We start from the raw sequence: 22,746 nt of genomic DNA, 5'->3' as shown, positions 1-22,746 counted from the left end.
AGATAGAAATACAAGACTTTTTGGGGAAGGGTTCATTACACCTAATGGCAAACAGTTGAGCAATCTGCTGCAAAAGTACATATGGGTTGAGTTTTTGTTCTCCTTTAACAGGTTGGATAGTCTTGAAATGCCTCCACAGCTGACAAGCATGCAGGGTTTTATGAGTCTTCTTGCCCAGTAAATGCAGGCAGATGTTGTAAGATTTGGAACCTTACAAGGCACTAGAGTATAGCTGGTGGGAGGTAATTTTGATGAGTGCTTAACCTCTCACTAAAAGTGTAGCAGCTTGGAGAGGGCAGTATTTACTGCAGGAAACATTAGCTTGTCAGAGAGCTAAAGCACTGCAAAGAACCCCTCTGAATGGCCATGGAAGTCTTCAGCAGATGTTGTTCATAGCTCAGGGTAAAGCACACAGTGCAGGGAGGAGGACTGGGGTTTGCCTTCATCACCCACAGCCAGCAGTGCTTCCTGCAGGAACACAGCCTGATGATGTCAGAGTGCACAGGCCATTGTGTGCAGGCTTGTAAAACACCAGCAATTCAGCTGACCCCTGCAGGCATTTATTTTATTAGTCCTAAATGGTCCTAAATCCTTTGAGAGAACTCTCTGTGGAACCATTGTGTGTTTCATCTAAGACTTAGAGGAAATACTTAGGTCTGAGCTTCCTCATTCTGTTTTTTGGGAGTTAAATCATGACACAAACCTACTCAGACATACCCATGGTAGCCACCCTCAGTGTTGCATCTTTTCAGTGTTCCTGGGCTCAGTTGACTGCCCAGAGAGCTGTGATAAACACTGAAGCTGTCCAGCTGTGTTGAACCTGGCCATCTCCTCTGACTGTTGTGTATTTCATTGAATGTTGGAAGTGCAAACCATCTGTTAATCTAAATATAGCAGTTTATTCTCTTTTGAGCAGTACAGGAGGCTTGGAGAACACCTCCCTGTTGGCAGGGCTCCTCTGACCTGTGAAAGACAAGGACACAAACCTGATTCTCAAAGCTTGCTGTGGTTTTGATCTGAGCTATACCACAAGCCCATCATGTCTTCATAATCACCACTCCCTAAGACACCAGTATTCCTGTATCATTCATGAGCTGAAAAAATTATTTTTTTTTCTAGCAATGCCAACGCTTAGTTCTGATTACACTGAAAATAACCATAAATATTCCTTTCTTTTCTTTACTTGCTCATACCTGGCAAGGAGGGGAAGAAATGCAGCCTATGCTGCAGTGACTGAAAGGCAGATGTAGAGGGTGAGAAGCTGGTATGAAAGTTTTTGCAGGCCAGATCACGCACCATTGCAATGATCACTGACCATGGCAGAGGCTTTTTGGGAATGCTCGAATTAAAATGTGAATGAGGGGAAAACAGCAAATGAAATCCATCTGTTTGAGAGCAGGAATAGAACATTAATCAGCTCACAAAGAGTTTTTCTGTACATGCTGCCCTTGGACACTCCCATAGAGAAAGGGCCACATCTACTTATCAAGGGAAAATCGTGGCACTGGCTCTGCCTGGCATGTGCACTCCTTTCATGCAGTGTCTGTCCATGAGAGTGTGTTTGTGATAGAAATACTTCACAGGAACACTTACAGTGCCACACATCTGAAGAGCTGTTCTGCTTCAGAGTTCAGATTGTTTTATTATGAGTTAAATGTTCCTTAAGCTACCTGTGAATGAGGGCATTGTGACATTTAGCAACTGGCTTGATTGAACACAGATGTGAGCCATATTCCATATGGAGAAGATCCAAAGGGGGAGATCCTAGGCTTGTTTCTGATTTGCAGGGAGTTTGGATGCAATTACTTGGCATTGAGCTACCAAGATAGATGGAAACAAATCGCCTGCTCCCACCTCTGCAGTATTGCAAATGTAAAACCAGCCTCAGTTTGAGAGTGTGTGTTGTCTTCAGAGGTCCATGGGAAAAAACAATATATGTGAAAGCAAAAATCCTGTAGAAATAGGCAGAAATGAGAGGGGGCCAGGCATTCATGTGCATTGCTTACCAAGGGGCTTCCTAGAAGTGCCCCTTTCCACATAGCACCACTTTCAAACTTCATTCCAGTCTTCCTCTGAACATTACAAGAAGTGCTATAACTTGGGAAAGTGTTCGAGGGGAAAAATGGTTACGTGGGAAACAGGGCTAATTTGCAATATCTGTTGATAGTTTTCCAGTTTCTTGAGTGTAAAATTTACTGATGCAAAACTGAAATTGCACCTGGCAGAATTCATTTTGTTGTGGAAGTGTTTATTTCCTACCAACAACTTACTGAGGAAAAGCAAACATTTGGGGCTGGTTCTGGTATGTTTTCTGAACTGCTGAACTCTACAAGGCTGCTCACAGAAATTGTGACCTGCAGGCCTCATTCTCTGTTTATGGAGAGAGAGGGTTTATCTCTGTCTACATTGCCTGTGGCACTTGTTTGCTTTTCTGCCATTTGAGCTGAGGGTGCATCATTGAAAACGTGGTCTCTGCAGCTGCCCTGTGAAGTGGAACAGGGTCTGAGCTATAATAGTTCCCAAGACAAACATTGCTGAACCTGAATCTTTAAGAACTTTCTTTTCCATACAGATAATTGATTTTTTTTTCTCCCTTCTTTTCATCCTTGTTCAGCTGGGAAGAAATTCCAAGTGTTTACTGACTTGGGTTGTCCCCAGTGTCCTTATCTGTAATTATTCTGCTGTAACACTGAGCTGCCAAGACATCCTGAGCTTAGCAGCTCTCAAGGTGTGCTTGGGGAGGGGGTTCAAATCTCTGAATGCACTGCTGGAGGGCAAGGAAAAGGCTTGTGTTTGATCTCAGTTAGACAAACAATGCTGAGATGGTAGTATCAGCATCAGTATCCAATGCTGGATGGATGTATCCTCCTTGGTCAGGATACAGTGATAGGAACCAGAAAAACAGAAAAACCTGAGTTGCCAGGTTGAACTTTGGTTTATAGGGAATAAAAGTCTTCAGCACTTTCGCAAATATTTAAGTATGTGGACAAACAAATCTGTCCTTCCTTTGGAAAATCCCCATGGCAGAGGGAGCCAGCCTGCAGTGGCCTGTAGAGACACCTGAACTTGGGTAGCCAAAGGGGCAAAAATACAATTTACAAACCCCAGTGTAAAATCCACCCCACTGGGTCCAGTCACAGTGCACTGTGGGGAGCTGTGGGGTCATTCCCCATCCTCTCATCCCCCATTCCTGCCCTCTTCTCCCTGCTCACTCACCTGTGTGTGCGTGGACACACTCGCTCCTCACAGCTGGTACTAAGTTCTGAGTAAATTCTTTAATCCAGCTGTGTGAATCCCTCCTTTCCTCACTCCCTCTGACTGTTTGGAAAGCAGGAAGCTGCAGTATCATGTGCAGGTAGCACAGCAATAAACATGTTCTCATCACAATTTACACATAAAGCGTGAGTCCCTCGAGGTAACTCATCCCCCTCCTGACAGCTTTAATAAAGGATGATGGATTGTTTCTAAATGACAGTTTAGGAAAATCAAAAATTCCCCCCTGTATTGTTTCAAGCTCTGGTGTACAAGAGCTGTTTTGTCTTCTGTGGAAGTTGTTTTTGCCTGTAAGCACTGGGGCTCTATTACTCTCCTTTAGAGTGGTGAGAAATGCTGCTGCCACAGGAATATATTCCTGCTGCTGCATACCTGGGGCTTTTGGCAAACCTGTCAGGGGTGGGAAGTGGGGAAATGCCAGGAGCTGGATGTGTTGCTGTCTCTGGGATGCTGCTCTGGGCAGATTCCCCATGTGGCCTGTTGGAAGGGATTGGACACTGATGCACCCAGAGCTGGCTCCAAGGCAGGAATGCCAGGAGAAGGATCCCCAGTCCCACCTGCACTGGCTCAGCTCCCAGCCAGCTCATTCTGGGCCCTGGGGACACCCAGGCCTCCAGGTACCTGGCAGTCACCTGCGCTCTGTTTTCTTCCTCTCTGCTATTTTCTTTTTAAAGACCACATGTGGCAGCAAATTAGTTCAGGAGGGCAGAGTCCTCTCTCTCGTTTCTTTTTGGCCTGAGGTTTATTTCTCAGTGCATGTGCTTTGTAGTTGCACTTGGCAGAGTGGAGTTTGTTCAGCTGTCCATTCCCCAGCTAATCTGGTGTCCTAAAATAAAAACAAGCAAGTGGAACCTCAGAGGATGGTTGCCACATGAAGACGTGCAGAGTGTCATATGGTTAAAACAGCACTGCTCAAAGTCATTCACAGGGTGAGAAGTCAGATGAGAAAAAAGGCCAGAGGTCTGATTAGGTACAGATTAGGTCAGTCTGATGGCACACTGAGGTGACAGAATGAAGCCAGAATGAGCCCAGTGCAGCCAGGCAGCACCAAATCACACCTCTGACATAGCACGTGAAATGAAAAATGCTGAAATCAAAACCAGCATAGAGTGAGGTTAAATCAAGGCTGGAACTTGAGAGGGGAGGTGAGCTTATGGCTCTGCTACCTCTGCCTGATGGGAGGCAAAGACAAACCATTCCTGTAGATCTTACCTGGACATTTACTTCTCCAAAGTCTTTGTGGTTGCTTCCTCCAGCTGAGCGAGCCTGGCTGAGCATCAGCTGCTCTGCTTGGGGCAGAACCATGTCCATCCTTCTCTTCCTGATATCCCAGGAGGAAGAAGTATCTTTGCTGTCCCTTAAATCTCAGCAATATTGTTCTCACATTGGGAATAGCAACACCAGGGAACAGATTTTTTTTCTGAAAACTCCTGGGTTCCTGATCAATTAGGACAGATACCCATGCATGAAACAGCACATGTGGGAGGATGTCTGTGTAATCTGAGGGGTTTTCCTACAGGAGAAGAAGATAAAAAATACTATTCCATTACTTATTGTAAAAATAAGTAACTGAATTTTAAATCTGGGCAGAATCCTTGTGTTCCAGCTGTATTTCCCAGCCCAGTAATCAATGTTTCAGTGCATGTAATGAATGCCTTTCAGTCAGTAAACCCCAGTAACAGCCCAGAGTTTTTACAGCCTCAGATTTGTGCCCTGCTTTTTTGCAGTGAGCTGGTACTGTGCTTCCTGTTGGAAATTATTTGAATTAACATACCCTGTTACTTTGATTGCTTGTGTATCTTATGACTGTGACACTCTTTCCCTCAGGCACAACAGGGATTTACCAGGGAGCCAATGGCCTGACAAATTCTGCAGGATTCAGTGCTGTGCATCAGGTATGGTTCAGCACCCTGTCACTTATTTTAAACCACTTGGAGGGTTTATAGATCAGAGAGATTATTTTAGTGTTCACATATATTTAAGGAAGGTGTTGCTTTATGTTTTGCTGAACACCATTCTGCTCTGCTCCTTGGGCCTGTCTGTTTGCTGGATTTCAGGGTATCCTGGTTAATTTTCAGATGTGTCTCAGTGCCCACACACAGAGTGCAGTCCTTGCAGGAGCAGGGTGCCCTGGCTGTCTCTGACTGAGTTTCCTCATCCTTCTGCCATCTTACAACTTTCAGCTATGTTGTGCATCCTCTCCAGAGGGGATGGCTCCTACAGTCCTGTCATCTCTGTGCTGGCACTGCGCAGTGAGTGTGAAAATCTGAGAGAGGCCTTGGTGGATGTTGAGCCATCTGAGCTGTCTGTGCACTTCCCTCTTTGAGGGCACACCTGTCCATGGATCCATGCCTCAGATACCTTGGTAAATGTGTGTGTATAAATAAAACACAGGACAGATGTTTTCCAGTAGCAAATGGCTCCTCTTGTTTGGAGCAAACAAATGAGTACACTGTCCCAGAAAATGTGTTTTGGTTGGCCAGTAATTTCAGTTCCTTGTTCTTAGGGTGATTGTTGACTTGTATTTTTAATGGCAACAGTGGGCAATTTCTTTGTGGCTGCAGTTTGGCCTTAAAACATCAGCATTACTGACAGAAGGATATTTGATTGAAGTATGGAGGTTGCCTAAACAGGGGGAAAAGCTGGGCTTTTAAAATTATTTTGTAATCTTCTGTAGGAGAAAGCAATGAAATTATCTCATTTCTTTTTCAGTCTAATTGTTCTTATGGCAATTTGAGTCTTTGTTCTTGAGAGCTCCCTGGTGACTGGAAGTTAATGAAATAGCTGTCACAGACAAAGATGTAAGCTGTTAAGGAGGAAAGTGCTTTTAGTCTTTCTAAAGACTATTTATTAATTAATTTTATTTAATACCAGAGGCTAATTATAATTTCTGAGGGAATAAAAGCATTCTGCTCAAAGACAATGCCCAGAGCATGAAAACAGTTTTTTGTGAAAAGCAAATTCAGTGGACAAGGACAGGAGCTGCAATTAAAACAAAAAGAAACAAATTAAACCCTTTATGCTTTGATTGTTTAGAGATGCATTTTATGTTTTCTAGTGTCCTGCTTTTCACAATACACCCACCAAACATCCAAGGATAATGCTATGGGATTTCTTTGGGTGCCTTAAAATCAAGGCAAAGAGTTTTATGATACCTCAGCTCCCCAAGATCACTTGCACCTCGTATTTTTAGTTCATTTTTCTGTAGGTAGGCAAGATCACTCAGGCATTTATTTATTGCTGAGATAGTTGGGCAGACTGTTGTGAGCATTGCTGCAAAAAATTGCTAGTTTCTTTTCATTTTTTAGCCTAACAGCTGATCAGAAGATGTTGCTGATCATGGAAAAATGCAGCCTGTTTTGCTCCTTCCCTCACCCAGTTATTCATTCTGTTCTTGCAATTTCTTAGGTATTGTTGTTTGCAAAGATTATGTGTTCCATCATGGCCCTTTTCAGAAAGCCGCCCTACTTCACTCTTACATTAAATTGTTAAACTCTGTAATATAAAATGTGTCAGCACTGATAACTAAAATCCTATCAAAAAACCCAAAACTTGCCAGATTTCTGACCTCTTGTTGGTTAGTCTATCATAATAAAACAGGAGTATGTTTGTGAGAAGCAGAAATGTAATTTCCTAAGTGAAGGCAATGCAGTTCTTCAGTGAAATATCCCCGAGCCGTGAATTGCTGCGTGTGCGAGTAACACAGCTTTTGTGGTGGCTTGCTTGTTTGTAAGATAAAACCAGACACATGCCAGTTGGAACTGTTTCTTTTTCTCCCTCCAAGGAATACTCCTCGTACCCCAGCTTCCCTCAGAGCCAGTACTCTCAGTATTACAGCTCGTCCTACAACTCCCCGTACGTGTCTGCCAACAGCATCAGCCCCTCGGCCATCCCCACCTCCACCTACTCCCTGCAGGAGTCCTCCCACAACATCACCAGCCAGAGCACAGAATCTCTCTCTGGTAGGTGCCTCTCTGGTGCTCCCAGGCTGGCAGCCTCAGCCATCTGGAGATATAAATGCTGTCCTCTCGTTGTTGGAGTTTTTTAAATGCGTATTTAAAATGCGTATTTTAAATACGTGTTTTAAATACTCGGGTTTTCTAGCACTGAACAGTCCTTACACAGGGGTTTGGGAAGAGATTGCAATGTCTCTAAACCGTCCTTTGTTGGTTTTGTGAGTCTGTGAGGTTTGATCTCCTCTAAGGTAGTACAGAATGACAATGACAATGACATAGCAACCCCAGAGCAGCACTGAGGGCTGACATGGATGGCCATGAATTCAAAACAAACAGCCATGCTCTGAAAAATTCTCAGTTTCCTCAGTGTCTGATAACTTTTTAGCCCATATCTTTGTCAAGGATTATATTCACCTCTTAAAACAACACTTAATATTGTGCATTCATAAACAACATCAAGAGAAAGTCCCTCTTTAAAAATCCAAACTGTGTCTAATATGAAAGTTTGAGATTACTCCCATGCCATAAAAAAGCTTCAAAATTTGCGTCCTCTCTTTGAATGCCTAATTTTTAAAGTTTCAAAGCTTAAGTAGTTTATGGAATTACTGGTGGATTATGATCCCCCAGTGTCCTGTTCAAGAGCAATCTTCAGATATCCCTTCCCTGCTAGTTTTCATTGGCGTGCAATAACATTTATATAAAACACCACACAATTTGTGGATGATCACAGTACACACCCACTGAAGGTCTGCTGACTTAAAAAACAAATCTGAACATCTGTGGTTGCTCTAAAAGAAAAATAAACTAGTATTGTTATTTAAAAAGAAGTGATCACAGACTGCTCTAAAAGCAGTTGGAGGATTTTCCGTTCCTTAGATCTTATCTCAGCCCTTTTGAGAAAGGATAATTTCTGAAAGGCTTCCTAGGCACAATCCCAGCTTCTCTGAAGAAGAGTATGGTTATTCTAGGAAGTTGCAGAGGCCACAACTTAGCAAGGTGTAAAGAAAAATATGTTTGAAACGGATTTGTAATGTAAGGTGAGTGAAACCCAGACAGATCTGTGAAACTCAAGCCAATCAAAACAGATACTTTATACATGGGAAGTTTGCTTTTAACTGTGTCTTCTCAGTTATTTCTAAAATACCATCCTCTGAGAAATGGGGTAAGGCTCAACAGGTTAGTTCTGTATTTTTAAATAAAAGTTGATGTTAAAAGTATATTTTCAGTCATTCGCATTCATTAATTTTAAAAAAGAAAACAAAACCAAAAAGATTTGAAAAAAATATTCAGAAGTCTGTAATTAGACTTTCAGAAGTCTGTAAATTTCAGAAGTCAAGTAATTGGTCTTGGGTTCTGTTTCTATTGCCTTTCCAATTTCTTTGAAAAGAATGGGGGGGGGAGTAAAATTCCAAGTTTTTTCTTTCCAGTGAAAATTTTGATAAGGTTTTTTGAAGTGACATGTCCTTTTTAAAATGTTATATATGCAGTTTTGGTGATTCCTGAAATCGTTTTAACAAATCTTAGGAATTAAAACTTTCTTCTCTTACACTGTTAGCTACTGGTGTGAAAAGAGTGAGATTTTCTCATGATGTTTTCACAGTGTTTCTGTTGCTTTTCAATAAAAGATTTTATGTTCTAATTACAGTGACACAATGCAAAGTTTTGGTTTACAATGGAATTTCTTTCTTCTAATAGGAGAATATTCGACAACACCAGCAAAAGATGTAGAGACAGACAGACATCACAGAGGGTCAGATGGCAAGGTACGAGCCCGGTCAAAAAGAAGCAACGATCCTTCCCCTACTGCTGACAGTGAGATTGAGGTAATAACTTCAATTTATATTCCTTTGGTACATCCAGCAAGGATGAACAGTTGCCTCTGTTAGCAAATCTGAGAGACAGAACAGAATTAGTAATACAACTGGAACCTGCAGGCACGAGTAGTCATAACAATTGCTCAGTTTCTCTGTTATCAGCATCTCAAACTATTCTTCATACGTACCCTTTTTTTTTTTCCTTTGGGCTTTTTGTAAGTCTGATGTTTTGTTCCCCTGACTTGATAGGCAACAGGGGATTTCTGTGGTTGTCAGGAGAGCAGGCTTTTGGGATGGCAGTTCCATAATTCCTGATGTTTCATTTTTGCCTGCTTTCACAAAACATCCAGTCAGTGCTCCAAATGGCTTGAGATCTTAAAAATCTCTAGTCCAACAGGACATATTTCCTGACTGAACCTGTTCTTGCAGTTGCCTAATATGTAACTATATTTCTTTTTTCCACCCCATCTGTCATCACAGCGTGTGTTTGTGTGGGATTTGGATGAGACGATAATTATTTTTCACTCCTTACTCACGGGAACCTTTGCATCCAGATATGGGAAGGTAAAATTTAATTTTTTTAGCATTACTGCTTGTCCAGCCAAATTGCGTCGGGAACTGTGGGGGCAGCTAATGAGCCAGCTTTACAAACAGATGCTGCCTGTTTTATTCAGACATATTTGTATAAACGTGTCCTGTGGTATTTCCTCTGAACATGTGAAAATTTAATTTACCTCCCTTTCATGTTGCAAGTAGCCCCCTTGTTTTTCCAAGGCTTGTGTTGTTCAGCTGCCACTTGCTGGGATGTTCTTCCAGTGTCTGTCATCTGCAGGAGAGAGCATCCAGCAGCCAGGCTCCATTAACTCCAGCCTGAATAACCTAACACTTCTTTTGTTAGACCAGTGTTTTCTTACAAATCTCAGACAATTTTTTAAGAGAGATTTTGTGTTCCTCTGTCTGGGTTGCTGTGAGGAACTGGCTGTGCTTCCCACATTGCTGCTGAAGCTTACATTTCTAAGGGGGCTTCAAAAACATGTTTAGCTGACCATACTTTAGATACTCTCTTTGAAACACAGGCAATTCCATTTTTTAGAGAACTGTGGCTGAGCAGCCTGAACTTGGCTGCTAAGGAGAAAACACTGGTTCAGATTTAGTACCATGTGCTTCAGTTTCTTCCTAAGGCAGCTTTTTATGATAAACACCTAAGTCACTTTGAATTACAGAATGTCAAGCACTTTTAAATGGGTAGGAAAAAAGACAATATCATTACCTAATTAAAGGTGGATGACATAGTTGGCAGCTGTTTCCACACATGGCTTTGAGCACTCAGCTTCATCAGGAGACTGGAAAATAACCCAGCTTCTCTCCAGAAAGCAGAAATATGATTTGACATTATTTCATGGCTTTACCAGCTGTACTTTTTTATGATGGTTATAACAAGCTGAAGGTGTAATTAGTAAGATAGATTTATTGTTCACTGTTAGATGTGCACAGTTGTAAAGGATATAAAATGGTGTTTGTGGTGTGGAAGTCTACTGCAGCACTTGGAATGCTGCTAACACTTCTAGCAGCACCCTCTGAAAACCAAGCACGTGTTTCCAGGCAGGGATTTACCCAGGGCCATGTTGTACAAGGTAATTGAAGTGGTGACTTTTCCCAGAGAACATAATGAACGAGGTGTGCACGTGCAGGCTCAGACCTACTGCCTACAAACACCAGAAGGAATTAGGCAGGATCAGGAAACAAACTCAGGGTGTGCAGATCTGCTCTGTGCTCGAGCTCAGCCTTGGGCAGGGGCTGCTGAACTCATGGGGAGAATTCCCTTAATGGGCTGGCTTTGTCTGAAGCACAGCACCTCTGAAGCAGATGCCTTCACCTGCACATTTAGGGGTGTAGAGTTGGAATCTGCTGTGTGGGGGCTTCTGTTGGCTGTTTCCTTTATTCTAATTTAGAGAATTGTATATTTAGAGAATTATTTTGGAAGAATCAATCACCTTCTCTATTGAGTTATGACAGGTTCCTTCTCTATTGAGTTGTGACAGGTTCCTTGAGAAACTTCTCTAGAAGGACTCTTTGCTTTGCAGTTCTTCATTTGTTTCATCAGTATTAAATTCCTCAGGACACTCCTGCAAGGGAAATGGTTTATAATACTTATAAAACTATTATAGGGTGGTGGCTTGATCCAAAGACAACCAGAGGCTTTGGTGGGCTTTGGAACAGACCTTGAACCAAGAGGGAAATACAGCACACTCAGACAGGCTGTCCTGGGAACTGTTAAATAGTAGCACAGTTCAAAACCATCAAGTACAAGTGAAGCAGCCAGAGGTTAAGAGTTTCAGAATCTCTTACTTCAGTAGTGTAGGAAGTGTTAATCACCAAGTAAATTAACTATCAAAACCAAAATTCTCTATAAAAGAATTCACATGCCTGTAATTAGACATGCATGTGCTTATAATTAAATCTCTTACATGGAGATCTTGGTTCACTCTGTCTTTCTTCAGAAAAGGTGTGAGTTTATGTGATCCTGACCATCCTCTGGCCAGCATTTATCTCCCACTATTATCCTGACTGTTGCATTGGTGGAGCTGCAGGTGCTCAAAGAATTAGTCTGTAAAGTAGTTCAAGCTGAAGAATAACATCTCTTTCTGAGATGATTTTTCTTGAAAGATGGGAGCAGGAACACCAACCACAGCTTCAGAGATTTGGGTCTAAATTCCTGTGTTCTTTAGCTACTTAATCACAAATGGTTGTGTCTGTTGTCCCTTCATTGGTGATGGCAGCAACAGGCAGCTGTCCAAAATGAGGAAAAAAAACAAAAGGAAGAAGGAGGGGAAAGAACTCACAAAAAGTCATGTTATTAATGGTTAATGCTTCAATGCATATTTTCTGACCTGACTTCATGGGAAAATTCTCTTTGTTTTCTCTGTGGCTCTCAACATACATATGCCCTCCTCAGGGCACTGAAATTACTCTCAGGTGTTTAGAAAATACTTTGCCCACAGCACCAATAGCAGTTAAAACCCAAAATGTACTGTAAGTTGAAGCATGAATGAATAGCCCAGCCTAGGCTGCTCCTTTTTGTCCTCTCTCCCCAAACCCTTTGCTGTAGCCCATGGATTGCAGAGTCATCAGAAATTGGGTCTTAATTTCTTTGCCATAGGGTGACAAGAAAAGGCAACTCCCCAAAAGTTGCAGAGGCAGGTAACCCTGGGTATTATGTGCAGGAGGGTTTATAAAACCTGTTCTGCAGCTTTCTGATCACTGAATGGGTGCAGAATATTTACCATGTGCCCACAGACCTCAGCAGATGGAGACCCCTGTGGCTTTTTGTGTGTCCATGGAGCCTTTTAAACCCTTTGGTGTGTGTGATGGAGCTCCTGCTCCACAGGGCTGCAGGCTTGGCCAGGTCAGCAAAAGTTTGTCCCCAGATCATTGGCATTGAATATAGTGGGGGGAAATGGCTCAAAATCCATAACAGTGCTGCTGGGCTTTCACAGGAGCTGGGTAAAAGTCAGGGGGCTTGTTTGACATAGAAAGACTCTTTTGGTGGTAGTAATTCAGAAACAATATGAGGAGACTGCTTGCAGTCCTGTGCCAAAAATAATCATGACTCTATTCCTCTTTCCCCAGCTGGGATATTTGCAAGATTGTTCCATAACCTGTGTTGTCTAAGCCTTAAAATTTCTCAGACTGAAAGAGATGCAGAAGTTTTTGTTCAAGTGTTATACTGTGGTTTCATTCTCATGCTTTTCGAAGAACTGGTATCAAGAAAAAAAGGGAGCAGTGGGAGTGTTGTTTTCCCTAATTTGAGGGAACTCTGTGAAGCCGGTACCTTTTCTTAGTATTTTGTATTGTTACAAGAATGTGTATTCTTGTTCTGTGTTGCATCCCCACTTCTTGGGATTGAAGTGTCCAATTGACTTGTGATTAAAGTAAAAACTGGAGTTAAAATTAATTTTTATATGCAAGATACTCCAAAATCCTTTAATCAAATGACAAGGATTTTATTTTAATCTGGGCTTAGAGATTTGAACACATAAGACAGTCTAAGTTCTTGAATTGTGTTGGATCTTTATCAGCACTTTGACAGTGCTGCTGATACCTGGGAGTTCAGATCTAGACAATTCCATGCAAGAGCCATGTAATTTCTGAGATTGTTCAGCATTTGGAATTAGCTCAAACTAAGAAATAAACACACTGCAAATGTATAAAGCACATTATGTGCTGGTTTAAAATCATGCAAAGCTCTGGGTGTGGGTTAAGCTTCAGTGGAAGCGATGTGGCTCCGCTGTGTGACTCTGCCCTGTGTGGTTGCTTTATGTGGAGCAGCCTCTGCACTCAGTGAGGGCTTGCAGAGAGCCCCAGAGGTGCTTGTTTGAAGCAGGTTTTCTGTGACAGACACGTTTTTTTAGTGCTTTTGTGTTTCAGAAGTGGCAGCATGAGGTTTACTCAAGCCGTGAGCAGACAGGAGATGCCCTCAGCTTTCCAGCCTGTGCAAACATGGGCTTGGCTCTCTGATGAGAGACTTGCAGTCACCCAGGAGAGGCTCCACCAATCATAGCAGGACCTTTTGGAGAGAGTAGCAAAAGTTTCTGCTTGGCCCAGTTGAGGACAGGACATAAATATGATTTTCTATCATTGGAACAAGTGTTATAGCTGCTGTATGCTGGCTGTGAACTGGACTATCTTGTTCTCACCAGAAATGATGTTGTGGATCTAAGAAACCTTATTCCTCAAAAGTTTCACTGGCTGTTACATGTTCTTATGAAAAGCTTTCCTTTGAATGAATTATAATTTCCAATTTAAAAAAAAAGTCATTGAAAAGTTCCTCCTTGGCTCTACTCGAGATCCTTGTAAAACCCTAGGTTTGATTTTTTAATTTCTTTTTTTTTTTCCCGCTTCCCTGGCTTCACTGTTTCAAGTAGCTTGTGCTTTTCCCTGCTTTGTTCTCTCCCAGGACCCTAAAGGCAGGACCTGATTGAAACACCATGGGGATTTAATCAAATCTGCTGGTGATTCATGCTCCTAATGGCCCAGCCTGTCCTTTACTACTTTACAAACTGAGAAGGAATAAAACCCCATTTTATTGCTCGGCTGTTAAAAACTATTTGTAGAAGTTGCTAAGGTTCAAATCAAAAGGGGCCTCCCCTGAGAACTATTAGTTAATTCTGAGTGCCAGGGCATTGCTTTTTTCCCCTCCTCTCGCTTGAGATGTGGCCTTATATCATGACTGCTGCTCAAACATCTGAGAGTTTTCCATTCCTTTGACAAACATGAGCCAAAGTGCTTAAGGACATCTGTTTATTTTATTTCTTTAATGAGAAAACCTTCCAATTTCTTCCTGGCTCAGCTGTGTTTATTTACATTTTGTTAGTCATATGTGTGGGGCACCTTGGGACGTTGAGAACCTGCAGAGGCCTCTGCTGAGGGCTGCTAGCAGGCATCCTGGGCAGAAAGGCAGAGTAAGCCCTTCCTAAGGAAAACACAGCCCTTGGAACTCCATAAAATAGATTTTCAAAACAAATAGAGCCTAATTCACTCAGTAGATCATGGATTAAGTCAAGATGAATACAATTTGGAAAGGATTTTCTGAGGAAGTCGGAGATTTTTTTACCCACTGGAGGCTAAACCTTGTGTTTAATGCCTTTTTAAGTTAAATTAAAGAACCATTCAATCACTGCAGGTAATAAAAAAGTCTGTTACTTTAGACATGCTGCTATATCAATTATTTAGCTCATTATTGGAGAGGAGGGAGTAAATAACTCCAGCCATTTGATTGTTTCAAACGTGTATTTCGGGAGCAGACATCTGCATTTGTCATCGGGATGAGGAGCAGCAGAAGCAGATCCCAGCAGGCTGGAGGTGGGCACAGAGATGCTCTGAGCTCCTGGGGATGGAACCCCTTGTCCTGGAGCTTAGGGCAGCAGGAGGGGCTCTGGGCAAGCTGCACACGTGGCATTTGGGGCTGTTAAAGGATTATTTTTTAAAGGACATAAAATAAATAGCAGAAACAATGCTGGGTTATTAAGCAAGCTCGGGGAAAGGGAACCTGCTTTGGTTGAATTGGGACTGAAGTTTTAAGGGGGAAAAGTTTGAAAAACCAAGGGGACATGACTTTTTTTAGGAAGCTGCATGTGCAGAATATGTCATTTGGGTTACACTCCATGGTGTGTTTCCACCAAGCTTTCCAGAAGTTTTGTGTTTTTCACAGGGCAATCAAGGGCTTTCATACAGAAATACAGTGACTTTCCTGTGCTGAGGGGAAGGAAATGAAGATTAATTTGGTTTAAATTCCACTCCCTTTTCTGAAATGCATGCCATGTACAGTAAAAAGAAATTATTTGTAGCTTTTTGGTCATGAACCTTTTGTATTACTAAATAAAAATAATTCCCATTTATCCTCAAGCCTCATGGCCCAGCTTTTAGCCTGTATTTAAGAACATATTCCCACAGGACTGGAATCCACTTCAGGCTTGATGGGTTCAGACCATGGATAAATGAGTGTGGTCCTCACTGCCTGTCCCCAAGCACAATTCCTTTCCACAGGGAGGAGAGACTTTTCACCCTCTGTGTGACCCTAAATGTGAGATTTAGTGGCCTGTGTGCCCATTTGGTTATTGGAATAATTTCCAACCATATGTGAAGAGACATGACAGTAAAAGGAGTTGTTCAGTAGACAGTAAGAACATTTAGAAGTGCCCCTAAAATCACAGGAAGGGTGAATATGAAAAGGTATCTGAAGAAAAGGGATTCAGTTATATTTGCTCTCCATCATGGCCTTCCAACAAGGTCACACTGTGCTGTCTTATGACACTAATCATTTAAATTCAGTAAGTTGTCCAATAAACCTGGATGTATCAATGCTTTCATAAACAATGTCTTTATTTTGGTGGGGAAAAGTTTGGACCCTGAAAAACTGAGAGGTTCTGTTTGAAAATGGATGGTCCTTTCCAAAAAATCCTGAGGTGTAGTCCCTTAAGTAAATCACTTCTGAAAATGGCTTTTGGGTCCTCAACTACTTTCCTTACTTTAAACAACTTTTCTCACAAATACTCTCACTGGGAAAGCTCTGAGAGGCTCAGTCTGCTGTAGCCTGTGTAGCCTGTGTTATTAAAGAGATAAAATTGCAAGCTGAGCTACTTAGGTGTAGTTAGTAAAAGAGTGAAATGTGGTTTTTTTCCTGAAAAAGACATGAATTTACTTGAACTAGAACTCAGGCACATGCTTAATTTCCTATTATTCTGGGAAAGTCTTGTTCATGTCTCAAATTTTGATCAAGGTATAAAATGTTACAACGAAAGGATGATTATTCTCACAGACTTTTTTTGTTCAAACATGTGGCCCTGGTATTTCTATATTTGAATTTTTTTTATTATTATTTTTTTTATGCTACCAACCAAGCTGGTCCATTTTCCAGGCGTTTCCAAGTAATTAAACTCAATTAAAACTATTAAATTCTTTCTTTTGGTGACAACTTTGTTATTAACAGATAACCACAAGGCGGAGATTTAACTTGGAAGGCCCTTGATTGTATCCTAATCCGTCTCTCACCTCTGGCTGACACCTGTGGCAGATAAACCCCATAGAATAGGAGTCTGCTGAACACTCTTAATTAATACTTTCTTCCTTGTAGAAAAGTAATTATTTGCTCACGGCATAAATAGGTATTTGGCAGGGATTTAAAAGGACTGATTAGTTTTAAATACCGGGGCTTTATTTTGGTGGGGTTTTTAAGGGAGGTGATGGTGTCTGAACGCAGGATCCAGGCTCAGGATGACTTTGTGCTGACAATCCCAATGTCGAGGTAATTGTCACGTTGCCGAGGAGAGCAGAGTCAGACAAGAAGCAGATTTGTTATCAGTGTCAGAGGAGCCAGCTCTGCCCCTGTGCTAATGCCTGCAAGTCTGAACAGGGAACCTGCAAGGCAGAGCCGGGAGAGGGCTGTGGAGCCAGGGCTGGAGAGACCTGCACTGAGAGATTGCCAGAGATAAACCTGCTTTCTGCTTCCCTCCAGAGCCACGGTGTGCAGGAGGGGAGAGCTGCCTGTGGGCATGCAGCCTGGACCAGCTGCAGGTGCTAACAAATACAGGGCTTTTAGGGCATGCTCTAGGGCAGGGAGAAGCAGTGCGTGAAAAATCAGTGTTCCAGGAGATCTGGGGGAAGGTGGTTTTAATTCAGAGCCCTTTGGGAGAGTGCTGGGGGTGCAGTTTGTGTAATTCAAGGGTCATTTTAATGCAGAGCCTTTTGGAGGGTCCTGGGGGTGCAGTTTGTGTAATTCAATGCCCCAGAGTGGTTTTAATGCAGAGCCCTTTGGGAAGGTTCTGGGGGTGCAGTTTGTGTAATTTAAAGGTGGTTTTAATGCAGAGTCCTTTAGGAAGGTGCTGGGGGTGCAGTTTGTGTGTAACTCAATGTCCAAGGGTGATTTTAATGCACAGCCTTTGGGAGGATGCTGGGGGTGCAGTTTTGTATAACTCAATGCCCCAGGGCTGCTGTGGAAGTAGAGCCAGCACCCCTGCCAGTGAGGGCTCCAGCACAGTGCACGCTGCAACATCCTGGCAGCACTTAAAGCTGATTTGGGTGTGCATGCCCATTCTGCATTCCCTTTGCTCTGATAAATACAGAGTAGTGGGAGTTTCCTGTGGTGTGAGCAGATCTGCCTTCCCATTGCTTGTCATAGGGAAATATTTCCTTGCTCACCTCCAGTTTTCCAATTTCCAATGGAAATTGTCTTCAAGACAAACTGAAGGCTGTTCAGCAAGGTCCTTTTAGCAATCTTCTGTCATATTATTACTTGAAACAAAGGTTAAAAATGAAAACTGAAACAGAAATAAATTTTAAGTGAGGTATTAGTAGCTCAGAGGACATAACTATACTCAAATTGTAATTTTTAAAACATAATTAATTTCAAATGTAGAGAACTACTTCAAGGGTTAGAAACAGTGCATTCAAGTGGCCAAACTAAGAGCAACACCGGCAACAAATGTGTGAGCTTGTGCCACTGGGATATGAAAGAAAATGTGCTCCTTGCTGAATGGGTGTTTTAGTCTTCCTTTACAACACACAGGCTGCTGCTGCCCATGTTTTCCTCGAGCAGGGATATGTGCTGAACAGGCAGCAAAGTTCCCCAAAGCAAGTGGATGTGGAGCTGGGGCTGGCAGTGCCTCACTGGGAGTGGAAATTATCTCACTTACAAGGGGTGGCCATTGCCAGCAGTGGCAGCAGCCCATCAGAAACAGCAGGGACATGTCCAAGGATGCTCTTTAGAGAAAACATTTCTGAGCAAAATGTTGAAAAAGGACTTGCTCTTGCTATGTTTTGATCCCTTGTTGTTTATGAAGCAGCAGTAGGGACTGGGGGCTTTTCTACCTCTGGGTTCTCTCAAGGTGTGCCCTGAGGAGAAATGGGCAGCTCTGAAACTGTGACTCTGGTCTTTGGAAGTGGGAGTGGAGGGTGTGTTGAGAAGGAATGAATAATCCAGAATGATCCCTTCCCTCCTGATGCTTGTCTCCCCCAGGTTTGTGCATGGGAGGATCCGGAATTCTGGGTCTGAGCACCGGGGCTTTGCACTAAAAGTAATTTGTGGGGCTGTTACATTTTGACCCCAAAGGAAACTCCACCAATGGAGCATGGCAGAGATGAGGCATGTGGGGATACTCAGTGCTGCCGTAAGTTTTATTTACAGAAGGAGTTTATTGCCTGTTTTGCACCCCTGCCTCTCATTGTCCTTGTTTGTGAGAGCATGACTCTGAGATTAGCACAGGGAGGACCTCGCTCTTCTAGAGTTACTGAACAAGCACTGAGGGCTGAGTTTTTAGATTAATCTGTTTTCACTGCAAAAAGTGGTTCCTGGAGGAGGTTTGATTTCAAGCTGTCTGTGGTCCTTGGGCTTCCCATGCATCAGGAGGCCTTGGCTGGAGGTGTTAGTGAGGAACTCAGTCCCAGGGCTCCTGGGCACACTTTTCCTACAGCAGGATGTTAGCAGGGATCCCTGGGAACTTCCCATTGCTCTGCTGAACCCACACTGCTCCTACACAGGCTCTCACAGTCCACCAGGGCACCACTGGCAGCACAGAGATGTCCTTTGGTGGCACTGGGTTTCTGTGCCCAGGAAGAGCACTCCTCCATCAGCATCTTCACACAAATTCCATAATCCTCTTTCTGATTATTTACACACTGTACAGAGGATTTGGATATGCCAATCTCATATTGGTGCAGCCTGATTTTCCGGTTTATTCCTCCTTGAACTGACAGCTGTAGGAGCTGTGTCTTTCCTCAGGGTGGGCACAACCTCAGTCTGGGTCTGGTGCTTCTGGATGCCACAGCACTGCACATGAATAACTGCAGGAGGAGCCCTGGTCTGGTGCCTCTGGACACCTCTGTCACTCTGGGAGTGCTGCTTGGCCTTACAACCTTATCAGCCTCTTTAGGACTTGGAATTGTGCCTTTCTGAGGGGGAAATGTCCACACTGTGGAGGCAGTGGTGCCAAATCATTTCCCCAAATGACTTCCCCTCTGGGTGGTAAAGTGCATTTTTCTGTTTTTTCATTCCATCATGTTCTGTATCTCAAGAGAAAGCTTTTTTCCCCCCACCCCCCTCTCTCATCTACAGTTTGGTTTCCATATTGTTTAGTTAAAGAGAAGGTAACTTCATACACTGTGGAAATGTTTCCTACTCCCCATTAGTGATTAATACCAATAAAGCCAAAATGAAACTTAGAGGATAAATGACAGATAGCAACCAATGAGATTTCCTGAAAGAGTTTTAAAAGCTAATGATCCTTGAAATGTATAAAAATAAATTGCTTCATTAAAAACCATTTTACAAAATAATTTCTTCCTAGCAGCATATTTTCTTCAAAACAGTTCCCCCGTGTAACTACACCTGGGCAGTAAAATTTGATTCAGTGCTGCTCCTGTGGGGCCACAGTGAAATGCCCTGATTATGTCTGTGTCCCTGTGCCTCATCAGGGGAGCAGGTTTGGGGCTGAAAATGAGAGACATGTTCAAGGCAGGCCTTTTGGAGTTTTTACTTTGTGCCCTTGTTTGTGGGGCAGCAACAAGAATGTTTAAATGTGAGTGACAGAGTTCTCTGTAATGGGCATAGGGCTGGTGAGTCACACATGGCTGCAGCCACAGCCATTCTGCTCTAATTAAAGAGAACTTCACCAGGAATGTGCAGTAATTGGCTTGGTGTGTAGTGCACCACCCATGTGAGCAGTGTCTGCCACAAAGGTTGATGGAAATGTGCTCACCCTCCCTGCACTGTGCTCCCTGTTAGAGCTCCTCATTGCTGTGCTGTCATGCAACAGCAGGAGCCACAGAAACCTGCAGAGAATTGGAGCAGAGGCTCTGTTTGACTGGGTGGGTTTCCTCTGTGTGCTGAAGTCACACACCATGCTAAAGCAAGGCAGATTTACACACCAAAATGAGATGCCTGACCTACTGAAGATGAATTAACAGCAAAAAGAAAATTCTGTGGTGGGAATGTGGGCTTTTTCCAAGTTGTCTGCTGCTGTTCAGTTTGAACAGGCACAGTGCTTTTGTGCTGCGACTGTTTATCAAATTAAATACAGATTATTTTTGCTTCTGTTTTTGAGCTGTTTGATAAATGAGAAAACACACTGCTGGTAACTGTTTGCATCAGTGTGTTCCTGTGCTCTTGCTGTGGATTTAGGAGCAAGGCTGGTTGTCTGGGGGCAGGAGGGGTGGTTGGCTGGCTTGGTAGGGCAGTGGAGTGACCGCCCTTCCACAGGCTCAGTGCTGCCTCAGCTGGGAAAAACATTCATTTTCTAGGATGCATTAACCAAACCCACTTGAGTAGAGCTGCAGGTAGCACCATCCCTCTCCAGGGGAATTCACTGAAGGTTTTGTCACTGAGTGTGAGAAAGTTCACATGTCCTTATGAAGGTGCAGGAGATATTTCAGAGCTTCTGCACCTTGTCCTTCCCTTCCAGGAGGCAGTTTGGGATCCTGGGAGGGGCTGAATCAGACCCACAGGTGTTTGGGAACACAGTCAGGGGCATTGGGGGCGTTGCCATTCCCAACACCAGCTGCAGTGACAGATGAGCCTGTCCTGAATTTGTGCTGTCTTGTATTCTTTTCTTTTCCTTTTTTTTTTTTTTTTGTAAATTTTATGTTATTTGGTTTTTTTTAAGCAATGCTGTTAATTTGGTGTTGCTGCCATTGGGGTTGCAATTGAGGCTCTGCAAGGCTGCTGCCCTGAGCAGCAATAGTTATATTGGACAAGGATTTTACTGTGTTATTTAGGATGGGGCTGTTTTAACCCTGCTGAGGCTGGTAAATAAGTAGGCAGCTTCAATGGAAATGGGATTGTTGGTTTGAAGGACAAGTCAGGAAAGAATCACCCTCTGCATGTTGTGTTGCTGGGTAATACCCCCCAAACCAGTCACTAATGATGCTACTGGAAATCAATTTTTTGTCTAACCTATTGAAGCAATTCTTGCATAGTTTCAGGTGTTTAAAGGAGCTTTGTATCATCTGAAGTGTCTGGGCTGTCAGTGGTCAGGGGGAGTCACAGACATCCTTCAAAGAACAGAATTTGTTCATCTAGGGGAGCAAAAGGATGGGAAAATCATGTTAATGTTAAAATACACTTGGGAAGTAAAATTACTTTAATAAATGTGTCTTAAGAAATAGAATTTGTAGATCCTGGGTTTGGTCTAAGATCTCCCACCCCCCACACCTATCCCCAAAAAAGAAAATCAAAGTGAATGAAAAAACCTGATTTTCCCCTGACAGGACACCACAACCTCTGTGAGGATAGGTCTCATGATGGAAGAAATGATCTTCAACCTTGCAGATACACATCTGTTCTTCAATGACCTGGAGGTATGTGTCTGTTTATTTTATTTAACATCTTTCTCTTGTAAGCATTTGTATGTGGTCTACAAACTTGGGGGGCTTTGGCCAAGAAACTTTTTATTTTGACCCCAGAGAAGTGGATCTTAGTTGGCTTACTGGAAGCATCATTTTGACACTTCCATTCTGTTCAGGTTTTCTTTTTTTCTAAATATTCAATTAACAATGATGGCTTTTTGCAGGCTTACTAAATTCTCAAATTTATTACATTTAATAATTTGCAGGTTTATTAAGTTATTGCTAAATGTAATAATGAGGATATTGCTGCTGCTTCTCCTGAAATTTGCTATTTAATAATTTTATTCAGCTAAATTGGCACAGATCCTATGGGGGCAGGCAGCAATTTGCTATGAGCCAAAGCAGAGATTTTGAAAATGTTGCTCTGTTTTGAGGAGGGTTTTGCAGAGACAGAGCAGGAGGTTCTTCTCAGGCTCAGGAATGTGCAGGATGAAATTATGGGAGTTTCAATGTAACAGAACAAGAGGAGGAATTTTTCGTGCTGGTGACATGGATAGACCTGAGTATCCCTCCTACATAGCAAAAATCCTTCAGAGTGTGTGGTAAAAGCAGGCAAGGATGCTGGCAGGATGCTGAGGAGCAGCAGGGGTGGAAATGTGCTGGAATTTGCATCCAGAGCACTCAGCTCTGGATCAGCACAGGGTGATGAGGTGGGGATGGAGCTCTGGGCACCTGGAATCAAAACCCTGCTTGGAGGCATTTGGAGAAGAAAATCCTGGCATCCCTGGGCAGACTTCTGTGGTTTTATTTTTTTTTTTTTCCCCTTCACTTGAAAAAGGAAGGATTTGTTTCTGTGCCAGATGAAA

At 42.8% G+C, this 22,746-nt stretch overlaps 1 protein-coding gene across 2 annotated transcripts in view; it reads left to right on the top strand.

The window, feature by feature from the left end:
* The window catches only part of EYA2 (EYA transcriptional coactivator and phosphatase 2), an 86,586-nt gene that overhangs the window by 52,439 nt on the left and 11,401 nt on the right, over positions 1 to 22,746 (top strand). The window contains exons 6-10 of one of the 2 annotated variants that reach the window (XM_054274510.1): positions 5,101 to 5,168; positions 7,058 to 7,235; positions 8,925 to 8,992; positions 9,524 to 9,607; positions 21,803 to 21,892. In XM_054274510.1, coding sequence (XP_054130485.1) covers positions 5,101 to 5,168; positions 7,058 to 7,235; positions 8,925 to 8,992; positions 9,524 to 9,607; positions 21,803 to 21,892 — 488 coding nt within the window. Of the gene's footprint in view, positions 1 to 5,100; positions 5,169 to 7,057; positions 7,236 to 8,924; positions 9,053 to 9,523; positions 9,608 to 21,802; positions 21,893 to 22,746 lie in introns of both variants that reach the window. The other variant, XM_054274509.1, reaches the window with a different exon arrangement.

The sequence above is a fragment of the Melozone crissalis genome, unplaced genomic scaffold (genome assembly GCF_028551555.1).
Source record: "Melozone crissalis strain CALT ecotype California unplaced genomic scaffold, PUWL_Pcris_2 ptg000017l_1, whole genome shotgun sequence".
Taxonomy (NCBI): Eukaryota; Metazoa; Chordata; class Aves; order Passeriformes; family Passerellidae; genus Melozone; species Melozone crissalis.
Note: the sequence above shows the minus strand (reverse complement) of the source record. Positions and strands in the feature narration are given on the sequence as shown.